This window comes from Carassius auratus, unplaced genomic scaffold (assembly GCF_003368295.1).
Source record: "Carassius auratus strain Wakin unplaced genomic scaffold, ASM336829v1 scaf_tig00000254, whole genome shotgun sequence".
Taxonomy (NCBI): Eukaryota; Metazoa; Chordata; class Actinopteri; order Cypriniformes; family Cyprinidae; genus Carassius; species Carassius auratus.
In genome coordinates, this window is record NW_020523286.1 from 1,892,349 (window position 1) to 1,917,764 (window position 25,416).

General features: G+C 36.7%; 3 protein-coding genes across 3 annotated transcripts; 1 reads left to right on the forward strand and 2 right to left on the reverse strand.

Moving 5' to 3' along the window:
- Positions 1–680: 680 nt before the first annotated feature.
- Positions 681–3,601, reverse strand: hspb7 (heat shock protein family, member 7 (cardiovascular)). The gene is made up of 3 exons (XM_026241845.1): positions 3,154–3,601; positions 1,431–1,564; positions 681–1,349 (listed from the first exon to the last, which is right to left on the reverse strand). Exons 1-3 carry the CDS (start codon positions 3,320–3,322, stop codon positions 1,170–1,172), a joined length of 483 nt encoding a protein of 160 aa, XP_026097630.1. The 5' UTR covers positions 3,323–3,601; the 3' UTR covers positions 681–1,169.
- Positions 3,602–7,639: 4,038 nt separating this feature from the next.
- Positions 7,640–15,118, forward strand: clcnk (chloride channel K). Its single transcript, XM_026241846.1, has 20 exons — positions 7,640–7,729; positions 8,213–8,372; positions 8,481–8,612; positions 8,803–8,931; positions 9,430–9,569; positions 9,672–9,749; positions 9,865–9,940; positions 10,074–10,199; positions 10,417–10,501; positions 10,636–10,737; positions 11,046–11,130; positions 11,229–11,393; positions 11,506–11,575; positions 12,161–12,265; positions 12,395–12,611; positions 12,769–12,902; positions 13,160–13,230; positions 13,841–13,921; positions 13,998–14,084; positions 14,225–15,118. The coding sequence occupies exons 2-20, from the start codon at positions 8,216–8,218 to the stop codon at positions 14,261–14,263; spliced, it is 2,079 nt and encodes a 692-aa protein (XP_026097631.1). The 5' UTR covers positions 7,640–7,729; positions 8,213–8,215; the 3' UTR covers positions 14,264–15,118.
- LOC113068914 (protein FAM131C-like) lies at positions 14,715–25,299 on the reverse strand. Its single transcript, XM_026241847.1, has 6 exons — positions 24,961–25,299; positions 21,742–21,812; positions 21,436–21,526; positions 19,722–19,943; positions 18,299–18,397; positions 14,715–16,843 (listed from the first exon to the last, which is right to left on the reverse strand). The coding sequence occupies exons 1-6, from the start codon at positions 24,989–24,991 to the stop codon at positions 16,584–16,586; spliced, it is 774 nt and encodes a 257-aa protein (XP_026097632.1). The 5' UTR covers positions 24,992–25,299; the 3' UTR covers positions 14,715–16,583.
- Positions 25,300–25,416: the final 117 nt, after the last annotated feature.

The following is a 25,416-nucleotide window of genomic DNA, read 5'->3' on the forward strand; positions in this document are numbered from 1 at the left end:
TCATATAATACACACTTTGTAAGTGTAAGTGATGGAAAACAGTGTTTAAACCAGCTGGTTTTCTTGTCTTGGCTAGTGTGCTATTTTGGTTTGAAAGGGGTTTAGACATTTTCAGCTGATTAAACTTTGAGACTAGCTGAAAAGACTGTAAAGAAATAATGGCTTAATATGTATAACATATGCTTATTTGCATACATTTGTATGTGATACAACACATTGACAGGTTGATGGATCACATAAAACACAGAAATAGTAGATGATGAGACTGAATAATAACAGCCAACTCTATTTCTAGAAGATGAACACGAGTCACAGTACCTGTCATTTGCTCATGATGTCCCATGTAATGGAAGAGGACAAGACCCAAATCATTGACTCACAAGCTCAAAATACTCATTAAGGGTGTTCTGGCTTCATTATCTTCTAAAATAGTGTTCAGAACACTCAACACAACATAGTTTTACAGTTAGAAAATGTACCTTTTGAGAAAAATATCAATCAGTTCAATGAATAGGTTTCTCTTCTGATTGTTTGTCATACAACAAACTCTAAATGTCTTACTAAAAAGCAAAAAAAGTTTGAGGGGAAAAGTTAACTTCTCGTTCTGATTTCATGACAGCAGCACTCAAGCTACATTAACTTCACACATTTGTAAAAAGCCTGATGATCATGTTCGCCAGGATGATTTAAATGAGTTTTAATGGAAGCAAGAACATCTGAGCATGTGCAGAAAGTGTCACGTCACAAGTCAATCTTAACAAATCTGATTGCTTTTAGTGACAGAAATAGTGCCGAATTTAAACATTTCTTATTCATTAATTACCAAATAACAAAATCTCTTATTCAAAGACATACATTTTCTTTCATAATTTCATAAAATGTTGTGTTTCATTATAGATTTAAATTGTATTTTGAATCACTTATGTTCATTGTGGTCTCAGACTTTGGACCCCACTGTATATTGTAAGGTGATATATATTTAGCAGGGAAATTATGTTAGCAGTGCATTTGTCTTAAATGTGTCGGATACATGTGACAGGATTAAATTCCACCCAAGTCTTAATGAAAAGTAATGAGAGAAGGTCATGGAGGAATGACAAAGCAGGACTAAGTAACTATCATCAAGGTCATTTATCACAGGAAAACAGATACAGCAGGAGAGGAAAGATCTAAATTTTGATCTCTGTGCGGAACGTCTGTGCGTGCTCCAGTTTTGCAGTGTTTCTCTGTGCTTTTATAGTGAGAGTCCCATCAGCCCCCAAACTTGACTTCACTGAAGTGGGGTCTACATCCTCTGGTAGCTGGCATTTATGGGTAAAAGTGTTCATCACTGTTCCATCAGTAGCAAGCTGTTAAATAAATAATGCATACATAAGGGAATGAATGATATTCTATTCATTTGTATTATGCCGAGGCCCATGTCTGTTTACCTTTTCAGCATGAACTTCAATCTGATTGTTTGAGGTGGTGACTATCACATCCTCAGGAGAGAAGTCTTGGACATCCACTGTGAACTGGTATGTGTCTCCCAGAGTCTTGATGTTTCCAGCTGTCCCTGTTCTGTCTAAAGAAAAAAAAATCAATCTGATATTATCATATGGTGCACAATAAGGATCACTGCCAGCTCTCTCTCTCTCTCTCTCTACTTCATACAAACACAACTGGTGTCTACTTGTATCTCAATTTTATACTGAGTGTAAAAAAACTATGTTTAGGATTTAAATATTAATTGGCCAATTACTGTTAAGTATTGCTTTTTTGTTGCTAGGCAGATTGTTTCATAGCCAACATTGTAAAGGTTTGGTCACATGTACAATTGTTTGGCAAATTTTCATGGGCCAAATTCAATCATTTCAATACAAATCCACTCAAGCTGTAATTTTGCAATGGTGAAAGATTCCCCCACACAGATTCCACCATGGGTTCAAGTTGGCATTGCATTTGCCAGGGTTACAAACAAAAAGCTGCTTGGTTGGAAAGTGATTTTCTTTGTCAATGTCAGCTGTGCTTCATACATTGATTCACTACATTAGTGACAATAGACAATGTACTAATGTTACCCTGCCTTAATGGTCTCCAGATTAAATGGCGGAAACATCAAATAACATACAGTCAAGCATATAAAATTGGATCAGATCAAATCAAAATTCCAGGTCCATGTTTCCCCCTTCATTTTTTGGACAACTAAGGACATTTATGCTATATTTAAATGCAATTAATGTTAATTAAACTATATTGAAAGTAATAATCTTTTGGGTATTCCTTACTTATATATATATATATATATATATATATATATATATATATATATATATATATATATATATATATATATATATATATATATATATATATATATATATATATATATATATATATTAATTTTTTAATCTAAATTTTCATTTTTTGATGAATAGAAAGATCCTAAGATCAGCATTTAGGTTTGTTAAATTCAAACTATGTCACAAAACAGAAAAACTGATTGTCACAACATAAAATATTTCTCATTAGAAAGTTCATTAAAGTGTTCATTAAATCTCATGCATATTGAATCTCATTCATATACTCTCAGTTACATTACAAAAGCACCATTATGCTACAAATAGGCATTCCAGTGCATTAATATCCCTTTCTAATTATGTGTGAAAATGTGCCTTGGTGAATCTCAGACCAGCACTTCATATCCATATATATTACGCTCAGCAACAGACCGCCCTTGCGCTGTTGAGTCATTCCCCAACAGTGAAGTCACCGCATTGGCTCTGTCCCAAAGCATTCCCTGTGTTACCCTCTCTCTGCCCCCCAGGTGCCCTTGTATATTTGTTATGTTTTACACACACTTCGACACATACAAAGATGCAACTGTGAATATACCGTAATATACATCTGTCTTCACATACACATTACACACAGACAAACAGTCAAATGTCTCATGCAGTCTTGAAATTCATAAGTAAATGTTCAGGCCTCGTGTAGTTACACACTGTAAAGTCAGTATCCACTATTTTATCTACATAAAACTAGAATGTGAATGTAAACAATAAATTTTTATTCAGATTAAAGACAAATAACATTTTTAATTAGTTAAAGCAGTTTATTTCAATTTAGGCTATAAAGGTCCATAAAGAAATGGAACCAGGATTAAGAACTCACTTGGAAATCCCAAAGCATCTTTTGGACACATGAAAGATCCAAAGTCCTCAGCGAAGAGTCCCCGGCTCTTCTCCATGTATGGGTTTGTTGAGGTTGAGGATGAAGATGAGGAGGATTTCTGGTGGAAACTGCGCTCCGATCGATAGGCAGAGGAGTTGGTCGCACTCATTAGTGTTAAGACAGTTTCTTTTCCTCGAGTTGATATCCAGTCAGAGCTTTGAAGGGATACAGTGGGCACTGAGTTTATAAATGAAGTAGTTTTATGCCGTCCTTATTCAAAACACTGTATGAATCCACTCTTAAGCCTCAGAACCTTTCTCACTCTTTCTATTAGCGGTGTCTCTCTGGTGTGGCTATTGTCTGTCTGACTGACTGTCTTTTATATGGTGGGTCTAGCTTGAGAGTTTTTTTTACTTCTATGTGTGTGTGTGTGTGTGTGTGTTAATTGTGGGATGACAGTGTGCTATAATTATCGTGTGAGGGAGAGTGGCTCTGTGATCGGAAAAGTTTTGTGTGATGAGGGCTTGATGTTGAGAAAGGGGCTCTGACAAAGACTCAAAGATAGGAGAGGGAGAGAGATACGGAGGGAGACGGGGTGGGGGGGAAGGGGGGGGTTGAGTCAACAGCTGGCATTCCAGACACTCGCTCCCTGAAATAGCCATTCCCTTCCTCTCTCGTTCTGTGTTCTCTCCATCCATTTCTCTCCCGCAGTTTGCTGTGATTTGCAAACGCACTCTTGCAAGACGTGTCTGAAGCTGTCAATCAAAAAATTACAGTCAACACATGGACTGCGGGTGTTCATCATCTCTGCGTAAACAACAGTTTTGAGACAGAGGGTTAACAGAAAGATGGAAGGAATGTTGAAGAGAGCGTGAAGTTGAGGGACAGATGACGTTAGGAAAATGGATTAGGAGGCATTTGTTTCGGAGCCGAGTTGCTAATAATAGACAATTTGATGCTGGTTTACAAGAAATTGCATGTATTTTTGCCATTAATTCTCACATGGTAAAAGGTAATATTTTTAGATTTTCTTTAACTATTTGGTTAACAACATCATCTTTTGTATTCTGCAGAAGATAGTTGGTCACACAGGTTTTAAATGACATGAGGGTGAGTAAATTACAACAGTATTTTCATTGTTGGGTAAACTGTAATTTTTTGATTTCATCACTGCAATTAAGGCATTAAGTATTTTCACGTTTCTTTGGAGCCTCTGTGTTGTCCAGAATGACAAATCTAGTGGCCTCTCATGGCATGTAATCAAACAATATCCTATCACATTCAAGACTTTCATAGATTGTCTAAATCCAGCCAAAAAAACGTTAAACATTAACTCCTACAGCTTGCGTCGCCAACAAAGCTTTTCTAATTTGATTCTGTGCTGGAGAGAGAAAGAAAGAGAGAGAGAGAGAGCAAGAGAAAGAGAGAGAGCATTTAATCAGTCAACAGTATCATTGCGACTAGCACAGTTTGTCCACAGTCTTAATGTGAGCTCACTTCAGAAAGTTCACTTGATATCCTCCCAAGTATTCAGCTTGTCTATGGATGTCACTGGACAGCCCTCAGGGTACGGTTTTGTAACAGCATGAATAAACACAAGGGATCATGGAGATGCATGGCCCAAAATTTGGCTTTAATATGTTTGTATATAATAATCATTTCTTGCACAATATTGTGCAGTATTATTACAATTTAAAATAACTATTTTCATCCAGTCTTCAGTGTCACATGATCCTTCAGAAATCATTCTAATATGGTGATTTGATGCTCAATTATTATTGGTGCTCATTAAAGGATTAAATAACATTTTAAAATATACTGAAATAGTAAACAGATACTTTAAACTCATTTTTTTTTCTTACAGTATTACTGATTTACTGCATTGTGGTCAAATAAATGTAGCCTTGGTGAGCAGCAAAAAAAATCATAATTATTACAAACCTGTATATATGATATTCATGCAACTTTAACCAAAGGTAAAGAAGCCAAAGCTTTCACTGACTTTTAAGTACATGTTCATATATTACTTTGGGTACTTTATGCATGTTGAAAACACTTTTTATTCAATAAAAACAGGTCCTTTGCTTGAAAATGGCCCACGATCCCTTGCAATATATGTAAACATACATGGAAGCTCAGAGAGAGAGAGTTTGTGTTGTGTTACACTGTTTGTGATTCTGTCAGCTGCTGATCATTACATAATATTGGATTATCATTGTTGCTCAGTGTAAATGGCTTGTTTGGCTGAGGGACAGGAGTACAAGAGCGACAAACAATGCAGTTATAAATACACAAAACTGAGTCTCAAATTATAGTACCAAAACAAATCATACAATAATAAAGGCTGAGATGAGAATGAAAATGCATTTAAATAGCCATGTGGCATCCACACGCCTTATTCAACATAATTTTTTTTGTTAGTTTTTTTGCATTCTCTAAAAACCACCGGCGTCTGGACCCATCTGAGAAAACAATTGCAAATTGACAGGGAGACTGAACTGAATGCAGGATGACAGAGGGTAGCCGCTCATCAGTCATGGCGGGAGGGAAGGATTATTATTGTGACATTTCACACATATTCAGCCTGTGATCCAGTCACTCCTCATGGAGTAACAGATTGGATCTGTCAGCGGGGCCAAAACAATTCCAAAATCATCAATAATCAATTCCAATAATTACATAAGCTGAAATTTCACCTTTTGTCATACAGTGAAGTTTGTGCCACAAAATGATAAATGCTTGAGAAAAGAATCTAAAACCAAAGGATATGAAATCAATAATACAAGTTATATATTACTTTGTGTTTTTGGAGTGCAGAGAAAGTGGCTCCATCATAATTAAAGCATTAGCCCATGTGAGCCCTCAGCTAAATTAGTCAATAGTGAAATTATATGAGCATGTGCAACAGTAATGACTTTATCACTTGCCTTTGTGTGTAAACAAAAAGGAAATGAATAATGCATCTTGCTGTTTGTTTGAAAAGACTAATTTATCATCTGAGTTGCAGATCACCGTGAATATGAATTAAATTTCAGAGGGCAGGGTAACCCTTTATCATACCGTTGAGTTGCAAGTCATTTTTTAAGTGATTTGTTAATGATGAACTAATAATTTACAAAATTATTGTAAAGCTTTCTGCAAGTGTAAACTTTACATTATGACTAGATTCCACACACTCCTCACAGGACACAAGTCTGTGCTGATGAGAAAAACTGTTTAACACTGGAATCCCCTGACTTTAAGTCATTTACATGTTTATTCCCTTCACAGCAAATAATTTATTATTCTTTTTAAAAATAGATTTAGCATATAATGTTATATATTTCCAGTTATTATATCACTTTATCCTTAAAGTTAATTTCAACCCACTGAGTTGACATGACTTTTATAAGACATGCAACAGTATATTAATACATACACACACACACACACACACACACACACACATATATATATATATATATTTGTTCTAAGTAAATGCTTTTGTTCTTATTTACCATCACATGTTTTCATATATGAAATGCTGACAAAAAAGAATTAACTTAGTGTTTCAATAAAGCTATTACATATAAAAGAATATAGTGCGTTTCTATAATTCAATGCTATACATACATATAAATATATATATATATATATATATATATATATATATATATATATATATATATATGTGTGTGTGTGTGTGTGTGTGTGTGTGTTAATACATAGTCCATACATGTATTGCAGTATATATATAGAAAAATAAAAGCACTATTTTACCATAAATGGAAATGCATTATTTCATATAATTCATTATATTTTTTCAGTTTTGTAAGGGATAAAATAGCATTGAGATACTGCTTTTGTTAAATACAGGACCCAAATTATGCATTATTGTTTTTATTGTCTGAAACAGCTTAATGGAATGCACTGTTGCATGATGAAATTATAATATTAAGCATTTCCATCACAGCACTGTGTGATTTGATCTGTGTGAAATGAGGAAGCTCAGTGAAGATGAAGGATTGTGTGCGACATTGAGTCAAGTGAATAATTTGTGTGGTGTGTGTGTGATTGCTTTCACCTTGAACAGAGGTTAATGCAGTGTGAATCAAAGTGTTCATACAGAGACCATATAAGGAGGTAATCACATTCTAAATTTTGCAACACGTGAGAAAAGCTTGGTACACTTTCTAATAAATGCTTCTCTTTTCATCTGTTAAGAAATATCGCCAGGGCTTACTAAAGTGTGCGAGGGTTATAACAGTCCTGATGACAACTCTAAAGGTCAGTCGGGTTCTTTCACTTCCTGCTCTCTCTGCCTTAACAACAAAGATTCATAACACATCGCAGGTCATTTCATTAAATACCTGATTAAAAGTTCCAAAAGGCCACAACTTTCTTTGTCTCAATGGCATTTGTGAATAATATGAATTTCACATCGTTCCAATTCAGTGGCTGCCCAGAGGCGAGCAGGAGAGGACATGCACCATAAATAAGTTAAAGCTTAATTTTCCTTTCAAGCTACATCTGGTAACGCCAGAGCTGATTCTGACCTCAACGGTCTTTCATGTGGAATGAGTCAACTGGCTGAAAGGTGAGCTCTCTTTAAAGTGTATTTTTCATTTTTCAAATGACTTTGGGTTGCCATTAAATCATTCGGAATATTTCGGAGTGTCTGTTTTCTCATTTTTAAGAATAATGTGCAGTCAGTTGGACATTACAGTATCCTGCTTCTTACATGCCAACTCACTGACAAATGTTTGGACGTGAAACAATGATTATTATTTTATTATTTTAGCTCTGCTATAAATTTTACTTTTAATAAGAGTTTGTGGATTAATAGCACAGTGAGTGGTTGTCATACAGCTTTGCCATATCACTTTAGTTTAGCTTTTACTCACCATCGAGTTGTTCCAAACCAGTTTGAGTTTCTTTCTTCTGTTGAGAAAAAAAAAGATATCAATGAAGAATGATGGTAAACAAACAGTTGGATATCAATCAACTGTTCGGTCACCAATATTCACCAAAATATCTCTTTTCAAAAAATGTCATTAAGAGCTCACATGTTGCATTTTAGACAATGGATGAGACTTGTGTAAATGTAAAGCGTCTAGAAGAAAATGAAGAACAGAGCATCGATGAAGATAAGACAGACCAAGAAAAGGCAGAGGAAAAGCTAATCAGCTCTAATAGGCGTTCATGGAAACCATGGCAAGAATCACGGTCACGAATCAGAGGTGAGGTGGATCATTTCCTCCAGCATCAATGAGCTCACTTTATCAAGCCTCAGTGCTTTAAACTCTTAATTATCCTCTTTTATTTTATATTATTTTTCATTTGGGCAGAGTGTGTGCTGTATGTGAAGAAGGTTCTGGTGTCTTTTGCTAGCATGGAGTGGTACTGTTATGCCCTGTTAGGGATCATCACCGCTCTAATGAGCTTCTTCATGGATATGACTGTAGCCAAGCTGCTGAATGGTGAGCGGTTCCACCATGTCACTCAAAAATGATTTGTACACAATTCAAGTTTGGCAGTTAACTGTTTGAGCACTGAAGCATTCTAGCAGCTGAGTGGGGCAAGGTCTTTCAAAAACAGACCTGACCTTAGACGCTTCTTACGATTATCGCACATTGTTAAACCTCAGCCCGTGTCCTTCTCTCTTATTAGCTCACCAATGGCTGTACAGATGTCTGAAGGGTCACCACCTGCTGCAGTTCCTCTGCTGGACGCTTTACCCAGCCTGTCTTTGTGCTCTGTCCACCAGCTTCGCCCACAGCATCTGTCCATTCTCTGCAGGTCAGCTAGATATTCATTTGTACACTGTATAAAAAAAATGGGGGCATCAGTTTGCATGTTACTATTATTGTATTTTCCATAATTATTTTAAGTAAATATATTCACTGAATTGAAATGGTTAAATTGCAGTTAGGCCTACCATATATATATATATATATATTGGTTAAAAATAATTATTATATGATGTGCTGTAAATAATCAAATAATCCAAAAACTGTTTTATATATATATATATATATATATATATATATATATATATATATATATATATATATATATATATATATATATATATAATTTCTCCACTTGGCTCAAAAAAAACAGTTCTTAATGGACATGACACTTCTGCTGCTAAAGATTTATTAACAGCACTAAAGACGATTGCTTTGGATTACACTGAAGCTATTAAAAACAGAAATGTTTATTCATAAATGAGGAGTATATCTAGAGAAGGGCTGTCTGGTGCATCTGCCATGCATAATGTGTTTGACCCCTCAGGCTCTGGTGTTCCTGAGGCGAGGGCTATTCTCTTAGGGGTGGACATGCCAGATTACCTGTCCCTCTCCAATCTCTTCGCTAAACTGTTTGGCCTGATATGCACACTAGCTTCGGGCAGCACAGTGTTTCTCGGCAAAGTGGTAAGAAACCTATCTTACATGCAAATGAGAATGTGGAGCTTATGGATAAATGGACGTTCTGAATATATTGACCTTTTGCAATACAATTTATCATCTCAATAGGGTCCATTTGTCCATTTATCTATCATGGTGGGTGCGTTCATGAGTCGCCTGCATGTTTCCTGCCGTGGTGGAAAACAGGTAGCTGACCAGCGCTTTAATACATGAACCACGCAGCCCACTTGCGTTTTCCATTAAGAGAACCAAATTGAAATGGTATATAAGGCTACTGACGCTCATGGCTCCGTTCATCCAGAGAGCGGCTAAAGGAGAAATGCTGGTTGTGGCGTCAGCGGTGGGTGTCGCGAGCTGTTTTGGGGCTCCAATCAGCGGTGAGTTAACGTCACTGTGGTCCGTGTTATCCTTTAGTAGAAAACAAACACAAAGTTATTACTGAATCCCATCAGTCTATCAGTCTGTCAATTGACGTTTCCCTGTTAATTTATCTCTGTTTCATTGTCACAGGTGTTCTGTTCAGTATAGAAGTGATGGGGACTCATTATTCAGTCAGAAATTATTGTCCCTGCTTCTTTGCAGCGGCTTGCGGCGCGATCACTTTCAGACTGCTTTCTGTCTGTAGTTCAGATCAAGGTGAGAGGTGTACTCTACCTACAGCGCCCCCTAACGGATGCTTATGATATCTTCATAGTAATCTCATCCACCCCAGAGCTCTAAGGCCATCAGATAGTCTTGTGGGATGCTATGAATTTGATTTAGATATGATTGAACTGAAAGTATCATACCACATTAATGTAATCTGGTTTCATTTAAAATGATATATGAGGGAACTGATTCAATATGTCCACAGAAACCATCCAGGCCCTGTTTAAAACCAGCTTTTCTTCTGATCTTCCCTACCAGCCGTTTGAAATATTTATTTTCGCTCTGCTCGGGTAAGTTCTTATGTTGGTGATGGACAATAGTGAATTAAATACCGCTTGCTCATATCTGTTACCTCAGGGGTTGGATTATATTGTTAGCATTCACGAAGCAGTAATTGTTCTGATTATCTTTTCCTCTGATTCAGGCTGTTCTGCAGCATTCTCAGCTGTATTTATTTATTCTGTCATCGCTGGGCTCTGCGTTTTGTCAAAACAAACAAACCCATCAGCAGACTTCTGGCAACAGAGTGAGATGAAAGATTTATTCCCACAGACTGGAAATCATGTTGAACAATTGGAAAGACTTTCTTTTTAGTTTAATAGAATTCAGTTCAGAATAGCAATGTGTAACTTTAAATATTCATGTCTTCATTCATAAAATATTAATTTCTAGGTTCACATTAGGTTTTTAGTCCTAGATTTGTAACATGGTCTCAGCTTTATGGACACCGCTGTATGTTGACAGCAGATGTTTGTCATTTGATTGGATGCCTGGAGATATTTGTTGTGATCTAACCCAGAGCTGCCTCTTGCTTGTATTCGTAATCTTATCCAGAAAGTCACTTTATTCAGCCATAGTGGCATTTCTCCTCGCCTGCTTCACGTTTTATCACTCGGCGGGACATTTCATAGCTGCTGAGGTGAGGATAGGCCTTTTTATAGAACATTGGCAGTATATCAGACTTATCTGCTCACTGTTTATGAATTTACTTTCAACTTCTTCTTGTTTTTTTAACAGCTCACAATGAAGCAGCTACTTACCTCACTATTAGATGGCACTTCCTGGTACAGTGTTTCCCAGAATGCATCTGCCCTGCAAGAACCTCAGAGAACATTCTGGCAGGCATGGAACCCACCTGGCAAAAGTTACTTCCAAACACTAGGGCTTTTCATTACTGCGAAGGTGAAATAAAATGAGTATTACGTTTAAAGTTGCAAATAAGTAGCAATACATAAACTGCTTGTTCAAGAGATTAATAAATTCTCATAAGCTGATTTCATGATTTCTCTGTAAGGTTGGGCTGTTGGTCGTGGCTTGTACTTTGCCTTTACCTGCTGGCTATTTCATGCCAGTATTTGTTTATGGTAGGTAATTAGGTCATCATATCATGGGATTTACACCATACTATATGCAAACAAACAAACAAATGTATAATAGTTATTAAAATGCAAATGCAAAATGCAAAGTCATTATTATGATTTGTTGTAAAATAAATGTGTTGTAAATAAAATATGATACAACACTGAAACAAATAAATAGCAAATTTAGAAAAATTTAATAAAAATTAAAAAATAAAAATTTAGAAAAATAAACATTTTATAAACCATGTATTTGAAAAATCAAATAATGTTTTTTTTAGAAAATAATAACTAGATAATGTACAAAATAAAAATAAGTCATATTAAATAACTAATAACAAAATATAACAATTCAAGTAACTCATTTAAATAATATAAATGAAACAAATAAATGACACAAAATGAAATAAAATCCTTTGTTCTGCTAAATATCTTCAGCCATCTACACTCAATGGTAGTTGCCAAAATATGATTATAATAGCTTATAATGCATTATTTTAAATAGTAGTTTAACCAAATGTAGTTTTCGGTGAATCCAGACCAAATGGTATTTGAAAAAAGCCCCATTGAATCAGCATTTGTCTGATTTAGGTGCTGCGGTGGGGCGTTTGGTAGGCGAGGTCTCGGCCTATCTGCTCTCAGATGGAATCTCATCAGCAGAGAGTTTGATAAACCCGGGTGGTTATGCGCTAGCAGGTAAACAAACATATTACCCTGTCAACTTTCTGATGGGGGATTATCAACACTGCAGGCTCACAGAGACGATAAGGCCTGTCTAAATGTACTGATGGGGTCATATTTTGCTGTGCATGTATGTGTGTACAGGAGCAGCTGCCTTCTCAGGTGCTGTGACACACACTCTCTCTCCTGCACTACTGGCTCTGGAAATGACCGGCCAGTGCTCTCACGCCGTGCCCGCTCTGATTGCCACGCTGGTATCCAACGCTGTGGCTCGGGCAAAGCACCGTCCATCTTTCTACGATGGCATATCCCTTATTAAGCAGCTCCCACACTTGCCATCTCTCATCCGCGCTTGTCCAAAGTGAGTTAACCTCTACTCGTCTGCCTTCAGGCTCCACCGTGTTATGACTTTAAATTAAACTGCATTTTTCTTGAGATGGGATTTCTCTCTGAGGGGAGAAATCAAGGCTGCCATGGCTGGATAGTAAACAGTTTTCACCATGAACGCTCTCCTACAGGTTGGCCAATGTTCAGATCAAGCAGTTTGTGATTCCAGCAGGAGTTGTTCTGGAGAGAACAGAGACACTGGCGAGTCTGAAGCACATCCTAAATGAAAGCGCAGACAATGAATTTCCTGTGGTGGACTCTCACGGTGAGTCAAACGAATAACAGCAGCTCAACGACACAATTGCACCACTTTGACTTTAATGGCACCTTGTTGCTTGACAGGAGAGAGTGAAAGCCAACGAAATGTGTGCCAATAAAGCATATGATTGTGTGCTGATAAGTAGTAACACTCAAGATAATGTTCCAGTACAGTACAATGATGGTGCTATTGAATGAAATGAGTCTGACAGTCTGAGGCTCTGTCTCTTTGCCATGTCTTTTACTTTTTCTCTTATCTCCCAGACTCCCCTATTCTTCTGGGTACAATCAACAAATCACAGCTGCGGGAGCATCTGCATCAGCATAGAAATGAGGTAATTGAACTCATAATGTGCTAACATTAAAGTCATAACAAGAATTGTGCAAAGTTATTGAAAAAAGTATAAAAATAACAATCAACATTGTTGACCATTGTGTAGAGTTTAACTGATTTTTAATGTCTCATTTTCAATCAATCAACATTTTCAATTGTAATGAATGACAGTATTTAGATTTTTGGATTAGTATGCGGGGTAATCAAGGTTCAAATATGAAACTATAATTAAAAATTTAAAAATAAAGCAAAACTGCGACTGAACTTATCAGTATTTTACAGGGAAAAGCATGAGGGCAAGTAAAATGATGATCAAATTGTCAGGAAAATCAACTGAAGAATATGAGAATTCTATTAAATTTTATTTTAAAAGCATGACATTTTTATTTATCCAGTAATTTTGGTAACACCTTACAATAAAGTTATTTTGAACAGTGAACTCTTCTGTTTTTCTTAACTAACATTAACAAAGTTGAATAAATGCTATGACAAATCTGCTGAACATTGTTAGTTATTGAAGTATCTAATGTTATCTAATGAAACCACTTTCAAGAATCTTAAAACACCAACGTTTCTGCTTCTCGTCATCACTAAATCTTTTTTTCTTGTAGGATTTATGTAAACAGCTAGAGGAAGTATGTAATGTTCAACCTGTGCGGCTTCATCTGACGCCAGAAAGCACTGTAAAGCAGGTGCAGTGAGAATAAATGGTAGCTCATTCACTTCACATTATGTGTATTTAATGTGTGTTTGTGTGTGTTCTGTCAGGCTCATTGCATCATGAGTGCCACGGGTGAGCAGCGTCTGTTTATAACGGAGAGTGGGCGGCTGTGTGGCGTCATCACATGGAAAGAGGTGATAAGAGCAGTCTGCACAAGGACAAATTTGTACACACACATACAACCATACACAAAACAAATACTGATGGATACACCGCTCACACTGACTATCTGTATGTTTAGGATGTTCTTATGACCCCTTCATTTTTCTTTCAGATGAAGAAAATAATCGAAGAGATGGCGAAGGAAGTCTGATGAATGGACAATTAACTCAGACGTCAGAATCACACACCTAGGACAGGCATCAGTCTGTGCTTGCCATTTTGATTAACATTTGATCTACTGGTGATTTAACTTGGATCATTATGTGAATAATTATACATAGTGGAATAATAAAGTCATCTTTTGAAATGAAGCAGCAGAGTACAACAAGGGATGAATTGTCTCCAATGTAAAATAGTTGTTCTAATCTTTATAACAAAAATAGCAAAACCACCACCAGGAAACTTTGCTGAACATCGGTTTATTTTAGGATTCACTAATCTACCTTAAAATGTAGTTTTAAATGTTTTTTAAAATGGAGATTTACGGGGCTACTGGAATTTTTATTTAACAGTGATTTTATCATTAGTGTTCCACAAGTGAAATGATAATACAGTATTTGTGACCTAGGACCACAAAACTAGTGATAAAGGTCAATTTTTCGAAATTGAGAGTTATACATCATTTGAAAGCTGAATAAAGAGGCTTTACATTGGTGTATAGTTTGTTAGCATAGGACAATACTGTATTTGGCTGAGAAATTTGAGTGTGTAAAAAAATCGAAATATTAAGGAAATCACTTGAATTGGTCCTGAAGTTGGGATTCGAACTCAGGACACTCAGCACATTGCCCCCAAAGGCTATTGGCACCGACCTCCTGATGTACTTTTTCCCATCAACACTTTTATATCTTCATGGATTTCAATCAAAACAAACTTCTTTCTGATAAAAATAGAAATCGGATAAATGAGCCTGTATAATAAGATATACATGTCTAGAGTTTAAATGAAAAGAGACATCTGTTTGTAACCTTGTTTGTTTTATGAAAGAACAGAATAAGGCTTCAGTAATAAATTACCTTTGTTTAATTTCTCAACCATCCCAATTCGGTTCTTTTCTCAGTTTTTCAGTCACTATTCCTTGTGCTTTTTTCTAAGAAAAGGTTTTATAAGAATTCATTTGAATTCACGGATCGTTCCGTAATATATTGTATATTGTATTGACATTGAATTCCAGTTACAAACACAATTTCAATTCTGCTCATAGCCCCAGAGCCTCTATAAACACAATTAAAACCTACTTCAAACCCTCCTCTGAAGCACCAAAAGCAGTCACACACATTATCTGACACCACACGAGGATGTACACTTCTATTAAAAGACCCTGCAGGAGCTGGATATTGATAACACTTGACCATTCCACCTCCCAAAAGCCTCCTCTCTCGCCCTCTCCTTCTTCTGCATTTACTATAATCCCCTCTGTCGCTGATTTCTCTCTTCTACTTCATCCCTCGCTATCTCTCTCTTTCCTTTTCTTTGTCAGTGGAGTGTGAATAGGGATAATTACGGAGAAAAGGCAGACGATTGTTATTCCAGCTCAGACACACGCAAAAGCACACAAGAATCTTCTTGTTAGCAAGTGGTGTCTGCCGCAATAGATCTTTTAAAGAGTAAATCATCGTTTTTCACATACAAAAGATTGCACAAAATGGTCGACACAATCTTTAACACAATGGATGCAAGTTACCTGTGGTAATACTTTTTTAAGTTCTACATATACATGGACTTATAAATCTGTGGCAGTTGTGACCATACCCACCTTTTTTTTTTTTTAATATTGTCAATATTGTGCACTTCAGCTTTGAGGATAAATTTAGTCATTTGCTGAGTTTAGACGTTTTATACTCAAAATCCCCATGGAAACATTTGGCAATATGAAAAATCGTTCAAATCTCCACCTCACTGTCCCAAGTAATATCTGCGGCTTTGCTCAAAGGCATAAGTCACTTTCACCCTCTAGAGTCCTCACAAAAGAATCCTATTCATCTCTGTAGTCCCATTGAGTCATTCTTAGTGGAAATGCACCAGGAAAATCTCTGTCTGTGGAGATGAAAGCGTGTTTTCTTTTGGCTCTTTCTTCTTCAGTCTATAGAGCTAATAGGCCTCCGAATATTTGTCAAAGGCTGCTGCAAATATCTACAAACACTCAGTGGAAGGTGAAAGGGCATTGATCACCCCTCTGTCAATGTATATTTTTAGATGCATTCATATGCGATGACCTTTTACCTAAATGTAATTGGTCTGACTCTGTTAACATAAAGTTCAATCTCCCTCATCATTGCAAAAAGGCAACATGATATGGACATAACATGTCGGCATGTACAACGATCCCCACGTTCAAATAGCTCAGCTGTGGCTATTACATACTTTAACGGTAAAGCAATAACCACAGACGTCACCTCATATGCTTCTCAGTGAACACAAATGACTGATGAAAACCCCTTTTTTTTCGTTCCACTGTCATCATCAAAAGTTCAGTTATAAAAAACCTCATCCTCCGACAGGGAGATGCTGTCTGCGTGTCGCAGGGACGCTTCCATCGGCGAGATCCTCTGCTCCTGCGGTGGACGCTGTGTGTCCAGCGGAGAATGAGAATGACTGGGGGAATGAGACTGAGGAGGAAGAGAAGGTGCCAGAGAGCTGGTGTCATCAGGGTGCAGTCTGTACAGGTGCTGAGGAACACCCAGACTCCCTCCGTCCAACAGGAAGTGAGAAATATAGAGTCCCTCGGGGTCTGTCAAGACATCGTCGTCATTGTGAGTCAAAGCAGAGATTAAAAAGACCTCAAGCACACACATCTCCTAGAATGATATTTGTAGAATAAATGAATAAGCCCATTAAATCCCAACTCAATATAGAGCTCAGAACTGCTCGATCCATGAGTCACCGTGTACCAGACACATTCAGACATTTCTGTTTTGCAGTCATTTATTCATGCGCCTGGCTGAAAGATTCATCAGTTCCAGAGTAAAATGTTTTTTGCACCTGGCTAAACAGGTCAGTAGTCTGTGCTTACACACACACAGTCTATCATCATCTTGTTATGAAATAACAGCATTTTATAAATGCTGGGACAGTGAGAGATGAATCAGGTGGTCAGAATGTACTGTGCTACTTTTATTGAACGGATGTGAATATAAATATAAAATAAATTGGATAATATATAATTATATATGGTTAAGGAAGTTGTGAGATCTTCAAAAAGACTATTTCCATTTACAGGTTTTGCTAGTGGACTCGAATAGCCAGTATATTTCCACACGGACCAGCTAACTAAAACACTTAGTTAGGGCCCTATGATTTCAGCTGTGCGTTAAACGCAGACTGAATCACGAAACTCAGTCATAAAAATAGAATTTACTGTATAATGCAGAATGTCATGGAATTTGCTAATTTTTTGATGAATAAATTAACCTATTGTCTGAATATTAAGCTGCAAAATACCATTTAAATATGAATCCTACATGTTCTGCATGTCTCTGTTACTACAATCACTCAAGTGTGCATGATGCTTGCAGTGTTTTCTGCTTCTGCCGCCTCAACATATGAACACATGGTCATGATCTCTAGAACTGCTCTGAGAGTCACTTTATGAGCATTTTCAGTTTCTTTTTAGAAAAACGATCTGCATATCATATAAAACGAGAATCGTAAAGGTCTTCATAACAATGCAAAATAGAAGTTTGGTTTAACTGCATTACTCTTAACTGAAGAAACTGTTACTTACTTAATGTAATGATAGCTTCTAATAATAAAATTATTATTAAAACATTATTTTTAAGGAACATCTACCAGAAAAATTAGTTACCAGAATTTATTTACCAGAAAAATGTAAAAACACAAAAGTATTTCTGAAAAAATAATAATAATTTTTACATTAGTTTATATATATATATATATATATAATATAAAAACTTCAATTATTTAGAGATGCTTTTGGTGATTTTTTTAAATAAAACCATTAAAATGGAATCCAGAAAACTAACTCAAAAAAAAAAAAAGGAAAGGAAAATATATTTCACAGGTCCTTGAAATTTTATTTTTGTTAAACTTTTAAAAAGCAAAATTTTTGATTAATATAATTTCTTGTAACCGTTACATTTACACTCTAAAAAATGAGGGTTCTTTAACATTCATAGAACCTTTCCATTGCAATCTTTACAGGAGATAATAACAGTGAAATTATTACCTTGTACTGGAATTGAACTGCCTATAGCTTTATTTTCAACATCCTGGGACGACCAGGCATTCATTGCTGCCTCAGCCAGAGCAAACTGCTCCGCCACACCTGTGAGAGGAAGAAAGAGATCGCATATACATAGAGGTCCAGAAAGAAAACAGAATTGTACACAAGAAAAATATCCAAACAGATGATAAAAGCATCACAATAATCCACAAGTAATAAACAGGACTTCAGTCAATCAGTTAATGTCTCGTAAAGTGAAAAGCTGCATGTTTGTTGTATGTTTCTCTCCCAATTTAAGCAAGACAACTTTTTCATTTGAGAAAGTATCATTATGAATAGAGGACTTGTATTTTAGCTGGAAGCAACAGTTTAAAGTTTAACCTCACATTAAACATTAATGATACATTTTTTTATTCCAAAATGCAGCCTTTAACTTCATTATATGTTAACTGGTGGACTGGAGTCATACTTGTGGACTATTGTGATGCTTTTATCATCTGTTTGGACTCTCATTCAGACGGCACCCATTCATTGCAGAGGGTGATTATATTTTCAGCTAATTTTTATGTTAAGGTAATTAAAAAACAGAAATCCTTCAGAATAAGATTTGAAATTCACACTTGTGAAGAAAAATAGTAGCAGTTTTTGCCATAACAAAGTCACAGAGTCAATGCCAGGGCAATGTTATGTGGTTGTTAAAGTATTTTTAAAATGTTGCTGTGTGGTTGCTAGGTGGTTGTTTACGGCCACAAGTTAAGAAAGACAACCGCCATATTGTAAGTGATGATATCTGATCTGTTTGATCAGACAATGTAGTCAATATCAGGTTGTAATGATATTAACACTCCATATTCATCGGGAAGAAGGAGGCGGGAACCGGCGCACAAACAAAACATTTTAATATTCAAAATAAATACAAAACAGCGCACCAGCCCCTCACGGACGACTGGTGCGCACAAATAAAAACCAAAACATAAAATAATGTCCCAGGCCTGGTCCTCTCTCGTCCTTCACTATAGTCGCTCCAGTTTTATATCCTTCCATCTCCTATGTGGGACTCGATACCAGCGGTGGGGCGCAGGTGTAGCTCATCTCCAATCACTACACCTGGCCTCACTCCTCATTCCCACGCCTCTCGGCCCCGCCCCACTCGCCACACCGGTATATCTACATTGGTTGCTATAGTACTGACATGAAAATCAACACATCTCAATGAGACATTCATGAGGAGCTATCAGTGTGGAAAGAACGAATGGAAAAACCCTGCATTTGTTCATGTCCATCATGCTGAACTCATGAGGCACATTAAAAAACATAGGTAAGGTATTTCTGCAAGGTATTACTGCAGTAATACTTATTATGCAGGGCTGAACAGATTAGTTTAAACCTGGGTATTTAAAGGTTAACTATATAAATGCTGTCTCACCCGCAGCAAATCGCGCTTCTTTGATTTCATCAGTGAGGTGGGAATAGAGCTGCTCATCCTCCTGCACACTTCCCAGTCCTCCACCATCTCTCGTCCAGCCACACCAGCCTCCTCCAGACGTCGCTTCCCCTCCCCAACTCTTCCACTCAATCAGGTGGGCGACTCGGCCCTGGGCCATCGCTGTGGGCTTAGTGATGTGGTCTTTAATAGTGGCCAGCAGTCCTGAGGAGATCGGAGGGATTAGCATGAGCGCAAATCAAATGAAATAAAAGAAATGAAAAGGAGGAAGAGGGTGAAGAGGTGATGCTAAAAAGGGACAAAAGTGAGAACGGATAAATCGTAGAGCTTATTCTCTCAAAAGTCATCAAAAACCAAACAGCCTTTTAGGATTAGTGTCTGAAAGCAGGGACCAGAAGACATTTTCAATGGTTACACTTTAGGGCCCCATTGCATTTTTTTTTTTCAAAGCAATAGAGGCACAAATACCATGTTTTGAGAAATATTAGCTATGTGAAAGGGACAGTAATGTAACAGCCTAGCATGAAAACTGCATTTTTCCTCTTAAAATCATTATTGTGGCCTGCAACACCTCAGAGGTCTTCACATTTACAATTGTGTCCATCAACTAAAATCATAAAAGAATGCCATTTTCATTTTGTTTTAATATATTGCTAGGAGCTACAAGTACAACTTTCATTTTGCTTGTATGTGCTATTTTGATTGTGTCGGTAGCCATGGATTTATGAAACAACAAACACTATGGTTTCAGCTAAATATTTTCTTTACTGTTCTACTGAAGAGAACAATGTCATCTCGGATGGCCTGTTGGTAATTCAATTATCAGCATTTTTTGGGGGGAGTGAACTATAAGAACTACAAAGAAACATTTGGTCTCAAGCTGGATTTGCCTGCATACAGTAGGGTTAATTTTTTATCCTTTTTTGTAAGCATGTGTTTATTTATTTATTTGTTTAAGGTTTATATTTTAATATTTAAGGCAATATTTTAATATTTATTGTAAATTACAAAACTATAAACATGTTTTAAACTTTATTTAGACATGCCCCAATTTTTGTTAAACAAACTATTGTACTTTTTGTGCCCAATGCAGGGGAAAAGTGAAAAAAAAGAAACATTTCTACATAGACAAACGTGGTGCCTAATTTCCATTCAAGTCCTTTCAAACCTATTACTGGAAGTAGCAATAATTTGCATTCCCCATGACACGTGTTTTATAAATTAATCCTCCTAATAGCGTTTTTTCCCCAAAGCAGTTAGTTTCTAGATTTTTAATTTTTTGCAGTCAATCAGAGATTTGTGGTTCTTTTTGCCTCATTATACATATTCATCAGCGGGTGACTGCATTTATAATTAGACTGAAATGATAAAAAATGTTCTTTGGAAAAGCTTAAAGACCCATAAAACATTATTAGTGTCTGTAATTAACTCTCTGAAAAGAGTGGGCCTGGAGAAATTGAGCAAAAAAAAAAAAAAACATCAGGAAAGGAAACAGGTGGCTAAAGAGGCACTAGAGAAGGAGAGAGAGAGATTGTTCATAAATGAGAGATATGCAGGCAGAAGGAAATTACATTAGCAAGCTTCTGTAAAGGTCGACTGCTCTTTTGATTCAGACGAATGATTCTGAACGCTAGCAAAAACCTAGCAAAACAACACACAGAGTGACAGTGCCTAACATGCGCTCTTTGCTCCTCACCCAGCAGGGAAGATGTAGCCAATTCTCCAATGTCATACCCGCTGCTGTTCCTTTTATCTGACATGCTGCCATTGTAGGGCTGATGGTTACCCTAAAATAACATGACAAGACAGGAAACACAAGCCAAAGTAACATACCAAATGAAACCTTTCAGAAATCACATTTACAAGTGAATCACATGTGCTAATTACACCTAACAAGACACTTTTACCAGATCTTACACATTCAGAGTGTGAAAGCACTCCCATGTATCATTTATACATCTTCATATACACTTCCACTTTAGATTTTTCTGACAAAACACACCTTAAAGATGGGCTGTCCTTCAGCGTCTGAGTTAAGCTCTTCCATTGGGTGTTGCTGGCCACTTTGCAGCTCTAAAGAGACAAAATATGTTGCTGTTAATTGCAAACAACTGTTTATATACTTTTTTATATTTACAGTGTGTGTGTGTGTGTGTGTGTGTGTGTGTGTGTGTTCATGTAGCAGTTTGATCTGGAGTGGATGGACGGGACTCACTACTGTTGCTCTGTTTCCATAGCAACAAGAGATTGTCTTGACAACACCTCCCTGGGGATCCCCAATGTTCGAGAGCACACTTTCGTCAATGGCCGCATCTCATTGAGGTTAGACCTCAAAGAGGACAGCTAATCTCAGTCTGTGGAGCTTCGGGCTCCCGCCAGCATGTTATTCACTAACAGGTATCAACTGACAATGCGTGACCTTTACAGTGTCACACCTCGTGCGTGTCTCCCTCTCTACATCCCACCTCCCATTCATCACTGTGAAACTCCATCAGTCTCGTGTATGCATTATACATCTGCTTTGACCCTGGCATTTCACTCCAAGCTCCGCATTAGCTAAAGAGCCCTGGACTTTCAAACCCCCACAGAACTCAGACAGACAAACACTACCCTCCGCTCCCTGGGATTTACAAATCATCCACTTCATCTGTGCCATTTCCGTGGAGGACACCTTGAGGATGAAATGTAACTTCTCAGAATTAGCTGTGCTACTCCAGCGTCAACAACTGTTTCTGTTTGGCTTGTGAATTTAGCGACAAATAACTAAAATAAATCCCTTAGTCATTATGTAAGATATAATGTAAAGAGATACTCACATAATCTGTACAAATGTGGACATTAAATATTGATTTGAGAAGTATTTTATAGTCACTAGGCAAGAGTTTAATAATATACAGCCACTTAACAAATCAATAAATACGTGGACATAAAATATTAATATGAGAATTGTTTTAATTTTAATCGTCATTATGTAGGTGATAGAGCCATTATCGCTAATCAAACTGGACCGAGTTGAATACAATGTCACACTTTATTTTAAGGTCCAATTCTCACTATTACCAAACCATTTACTATGCTTTTTTTTCTCCCTCAGTACACTACAAATTTTCTTCTTATTAATAGTAATTACAGTAGTTGTGAAGTGTTTTGGGTAATATTATGGATGTAGTATATGGTCATGCAGAATATGTGTTTTATAATTACTAATTAACAGCCAATATTTTAATAATAGGCATGCTATTAAGCAACTAGTTAATCGTGAGAATTGGTCCCTAAACTAAATTGGTAGCTAATACACTTATGACAAGGATAGGCCTACTCACCAAATGAACAATTGCGTTGACATGAAATGTGGATATGATAATTATTTTATTGCCATTTAATACACATCTACATCTTTATTTAAACATCTATTCACAATATAAGTAAATTAGTGGACATGAAATATTAATTTGAGAATCATTTCATATTATTATATTAATGTATAATATAGGTGCATCCCAGTTGGTGTACTTATGCAATATTCTGTGCCATTTTTTTTTGTAGTGCGAGTAGTGTGTTCACACTTAAAATTTTCAAATAGAAAAAGTGCACTTTAAATACCAGGATGATGCACTAAAGTCAAACTTAAAGGGGTCATATGATGCAATTTCAATTTTTCCTTTCTCTTTGGAGTGCTACAAGCTCTTGGTGCATAAAGAAGATCTGTGAAGTTGCAAAGACTAAAGTCTCAAATCCAAAGAGATATTCTTTATCGAAGTAAAGTCAACAAAGCCCTCCTAAAACTGCTCATTCAAACAAGCCCCCACATGCCTATGACACAATGTGGGAAGATTTGCATAACACCGTCCAAATGTTCATGCAAAGAAAGAAGGGTGTAACTTTTATTCTCGCTGTTGCTGGCGGCACCATGTTGTGGAGACACTGTGTGTTTCATTGTGAAAGCGAAACATCTTTGTTTGGCCTTCCAAAAGAGGACACTTTGAGGTATTCAGCCAATCACAATGCACTGGATAGCTGGCCAATCAGAGCACACCTCGCTTTTCCGAATGATAAGCTTTGTAAAAATCAACGCGTTTCAGAAAGACAGGGCATAGAGGAGAAATAATCATTTACATTATGTGGAAAATATCTATATTTTTTAAACCTTAAACCATATAAACACATTGCATTACTCAAAATACACAAATTAATTTTCTTTTTAGCAACGTCATATTATCCCTTTAAAAAAATGTGCACTCAAGTGTTGCAGCTGTCAAGCAGAAGGAGAGGTGCTATCTGATGAATGACAAAATAACCTTACATAATTCTTACACTACACGGCTGATTACAAAGTGCACAAGTACATAGTGTATAAGGGCATACTGTATAGTGTGTTATTTGGGATGCAGCTATTGATAGCAGTTATTAAACACACATACACACACACACACACAAATGTACACTTAATACACTGCTACTCAGAAAATTATTATAAAAAACGTGGAATGAAATACTGATTGAGAATGATTTTATAATCATACCTGTATAGTATGTGTGTGTAATCATCAACTACCTATCTATCTATCTATCTATCTATCTATCTATCTATCTATCTATCTATCTATCTATCTATCTATCTATCTATCTATCTATCTATCTATCTATCTATCTATCTATCTATCTATCTATCTATATGTGTGTGTGTGTGTGTGTGTGTGTGTGTGTACACACACACATATATTTAAATTACTTTACATTTCTATATGTTTTAAATTAATGTTGGAACGCTCCAATTGCGGGGCAGGATCCGACTGATATACAGCGTTGCCATGGACAACGGTGAATATTAGGAAATATCAGACCACTGGGAGGCATGATTGACCAATCAGAATCAAGTATCAAAAAGCTGTGTAATATTTAATCCCAGTGCAGTATGTAAGCATCAGTATACAAAAAAAAAAAAAAAAAAACACAATAAAAATGTAAAAATTGCAAACAATATAACAAATGAATTCATATAGACTGCACTTATTTCACTCACTCACAACTCCATGTGTTCCATTTTGCATTATATTTGAATAAGCTGTGATTTTTATCACATTCATGCATTACGTAAATGCTTGAGATAAGCAGGTGGATAGACAGATAAGAGTGAAGACCGGATGGACCAACAGGTGGGTTGATGGACGCAAGACGGACAAAGACAGACAAACTCAGATACAATCAGAAAGAGACTGACCTTGGTGACCTTTGCAGAGGCAGGAGCCCATGTTCCACAGCTAAGCAGTTATCTGTTCACCATGCTGACTGAGAGTGGGGCGACAGGGAAAAATTACCAACAGGGAGGGAGAGATGAGTGCGTGTTTGGTAGAACAGGATCTGAAACAAGCAAAGAGAGCCAACTGGATGATAGACGTGGAGAAAAGAGAGAAGGAAAAAGATTGATCCAGGATGAGGGGAAAGGGACCTGGTGTCCATCTGGTACAGTGAAGCACTGTTTCTCAAGTAGGGATGGAAGTGAGGAGAGGGAAAGAGAGAGAAGTGGGGGAAACAGTCCCTCCCATCCTCTCCTCTCTTCTCCTCCCCCTTCTGCTCTCATTTTCTCTCTCAGACCCAACTTTCACACCATCTACATACAGAAATCACTACCTTTTATTGGGGTTACATTAAAAACTAAAACCTAAACAAGCTAATT

What these genes read in the sequence shown, in the direction of transcription:
- LOC113068914 (XM_026241847.1), bottom strand. Translation starts at nt 24,991, where the DNA reads ATGGGCTCCTGCCTCTGCAAAGGTCACCAAG. An exon ending in CCTCTGCAAAGGTCACCAAG is followed by an intron (nt 21,813 to 24,960) that starts GTCAGTCTCTTT and finishes TTGTCTCTTTAG; the next exon opens with AGCTGCAAAGTGGCCAGCAA. An exon ending in GGCTACATCTTCCCTGCTGG is followed by an intron (nt 19,944 to 21,435) that starts GTGAGGAGCAAA and finishes CGATCTCCTCAG; the next exon opens with GACTGCTGGCCACTATTAAA.
- hspb7 (XM_026241845.1), bottom strand. Translation starts at nt 3,322, where the DNA reads ATGAGTGCGACCAACTCCTCTGCCTATCGATCGGAGCGCAGTTTCCAC. An exon ending in AGATGCTTTGGGATTTCCAA is followed by an intron (nt 1,565 to 3,153) that starts GTGAGTTCTTAA and finishes TTTTTTCTTTAG; the next exon opens with ACAGAACAGGGACAGCTGGA. An exon ending in TTGAAGTTCATGCTGAAAAG is followed by an intron (nt 1,350 to 1,430) that starts GTAAACAGACAT and finishes TTTATTTAACAG; the next exon opens with CTTGCTACTGATGGAACAGT.
- clcnk (XM_026241846.1), top strand. Translation starts at nt 8,216, where the DNA reads ATGGATGAGACTTGTGTAAATGTAAAGCGTCTAGAAGAAAATGAAGAA. An exon ending in TGTCTGTAGTTCAGATCAAG is followed by an intron (nt 10,200 to 10,416) that starts GTGAGAGGTGTA and finishes ATATGTCCACAG; the next exon opens with AAACCATCCAGGCCCTGTTT. An exon ending in CATGCCAGTATTTGTTTATG is followed by an intron (nt 11,576 to 12,160) that starts GTAGGTAATTAG and finishes TGTCTGATTTAG; the next exon opens with GTGCTGCGGTGGGGCGTTTG.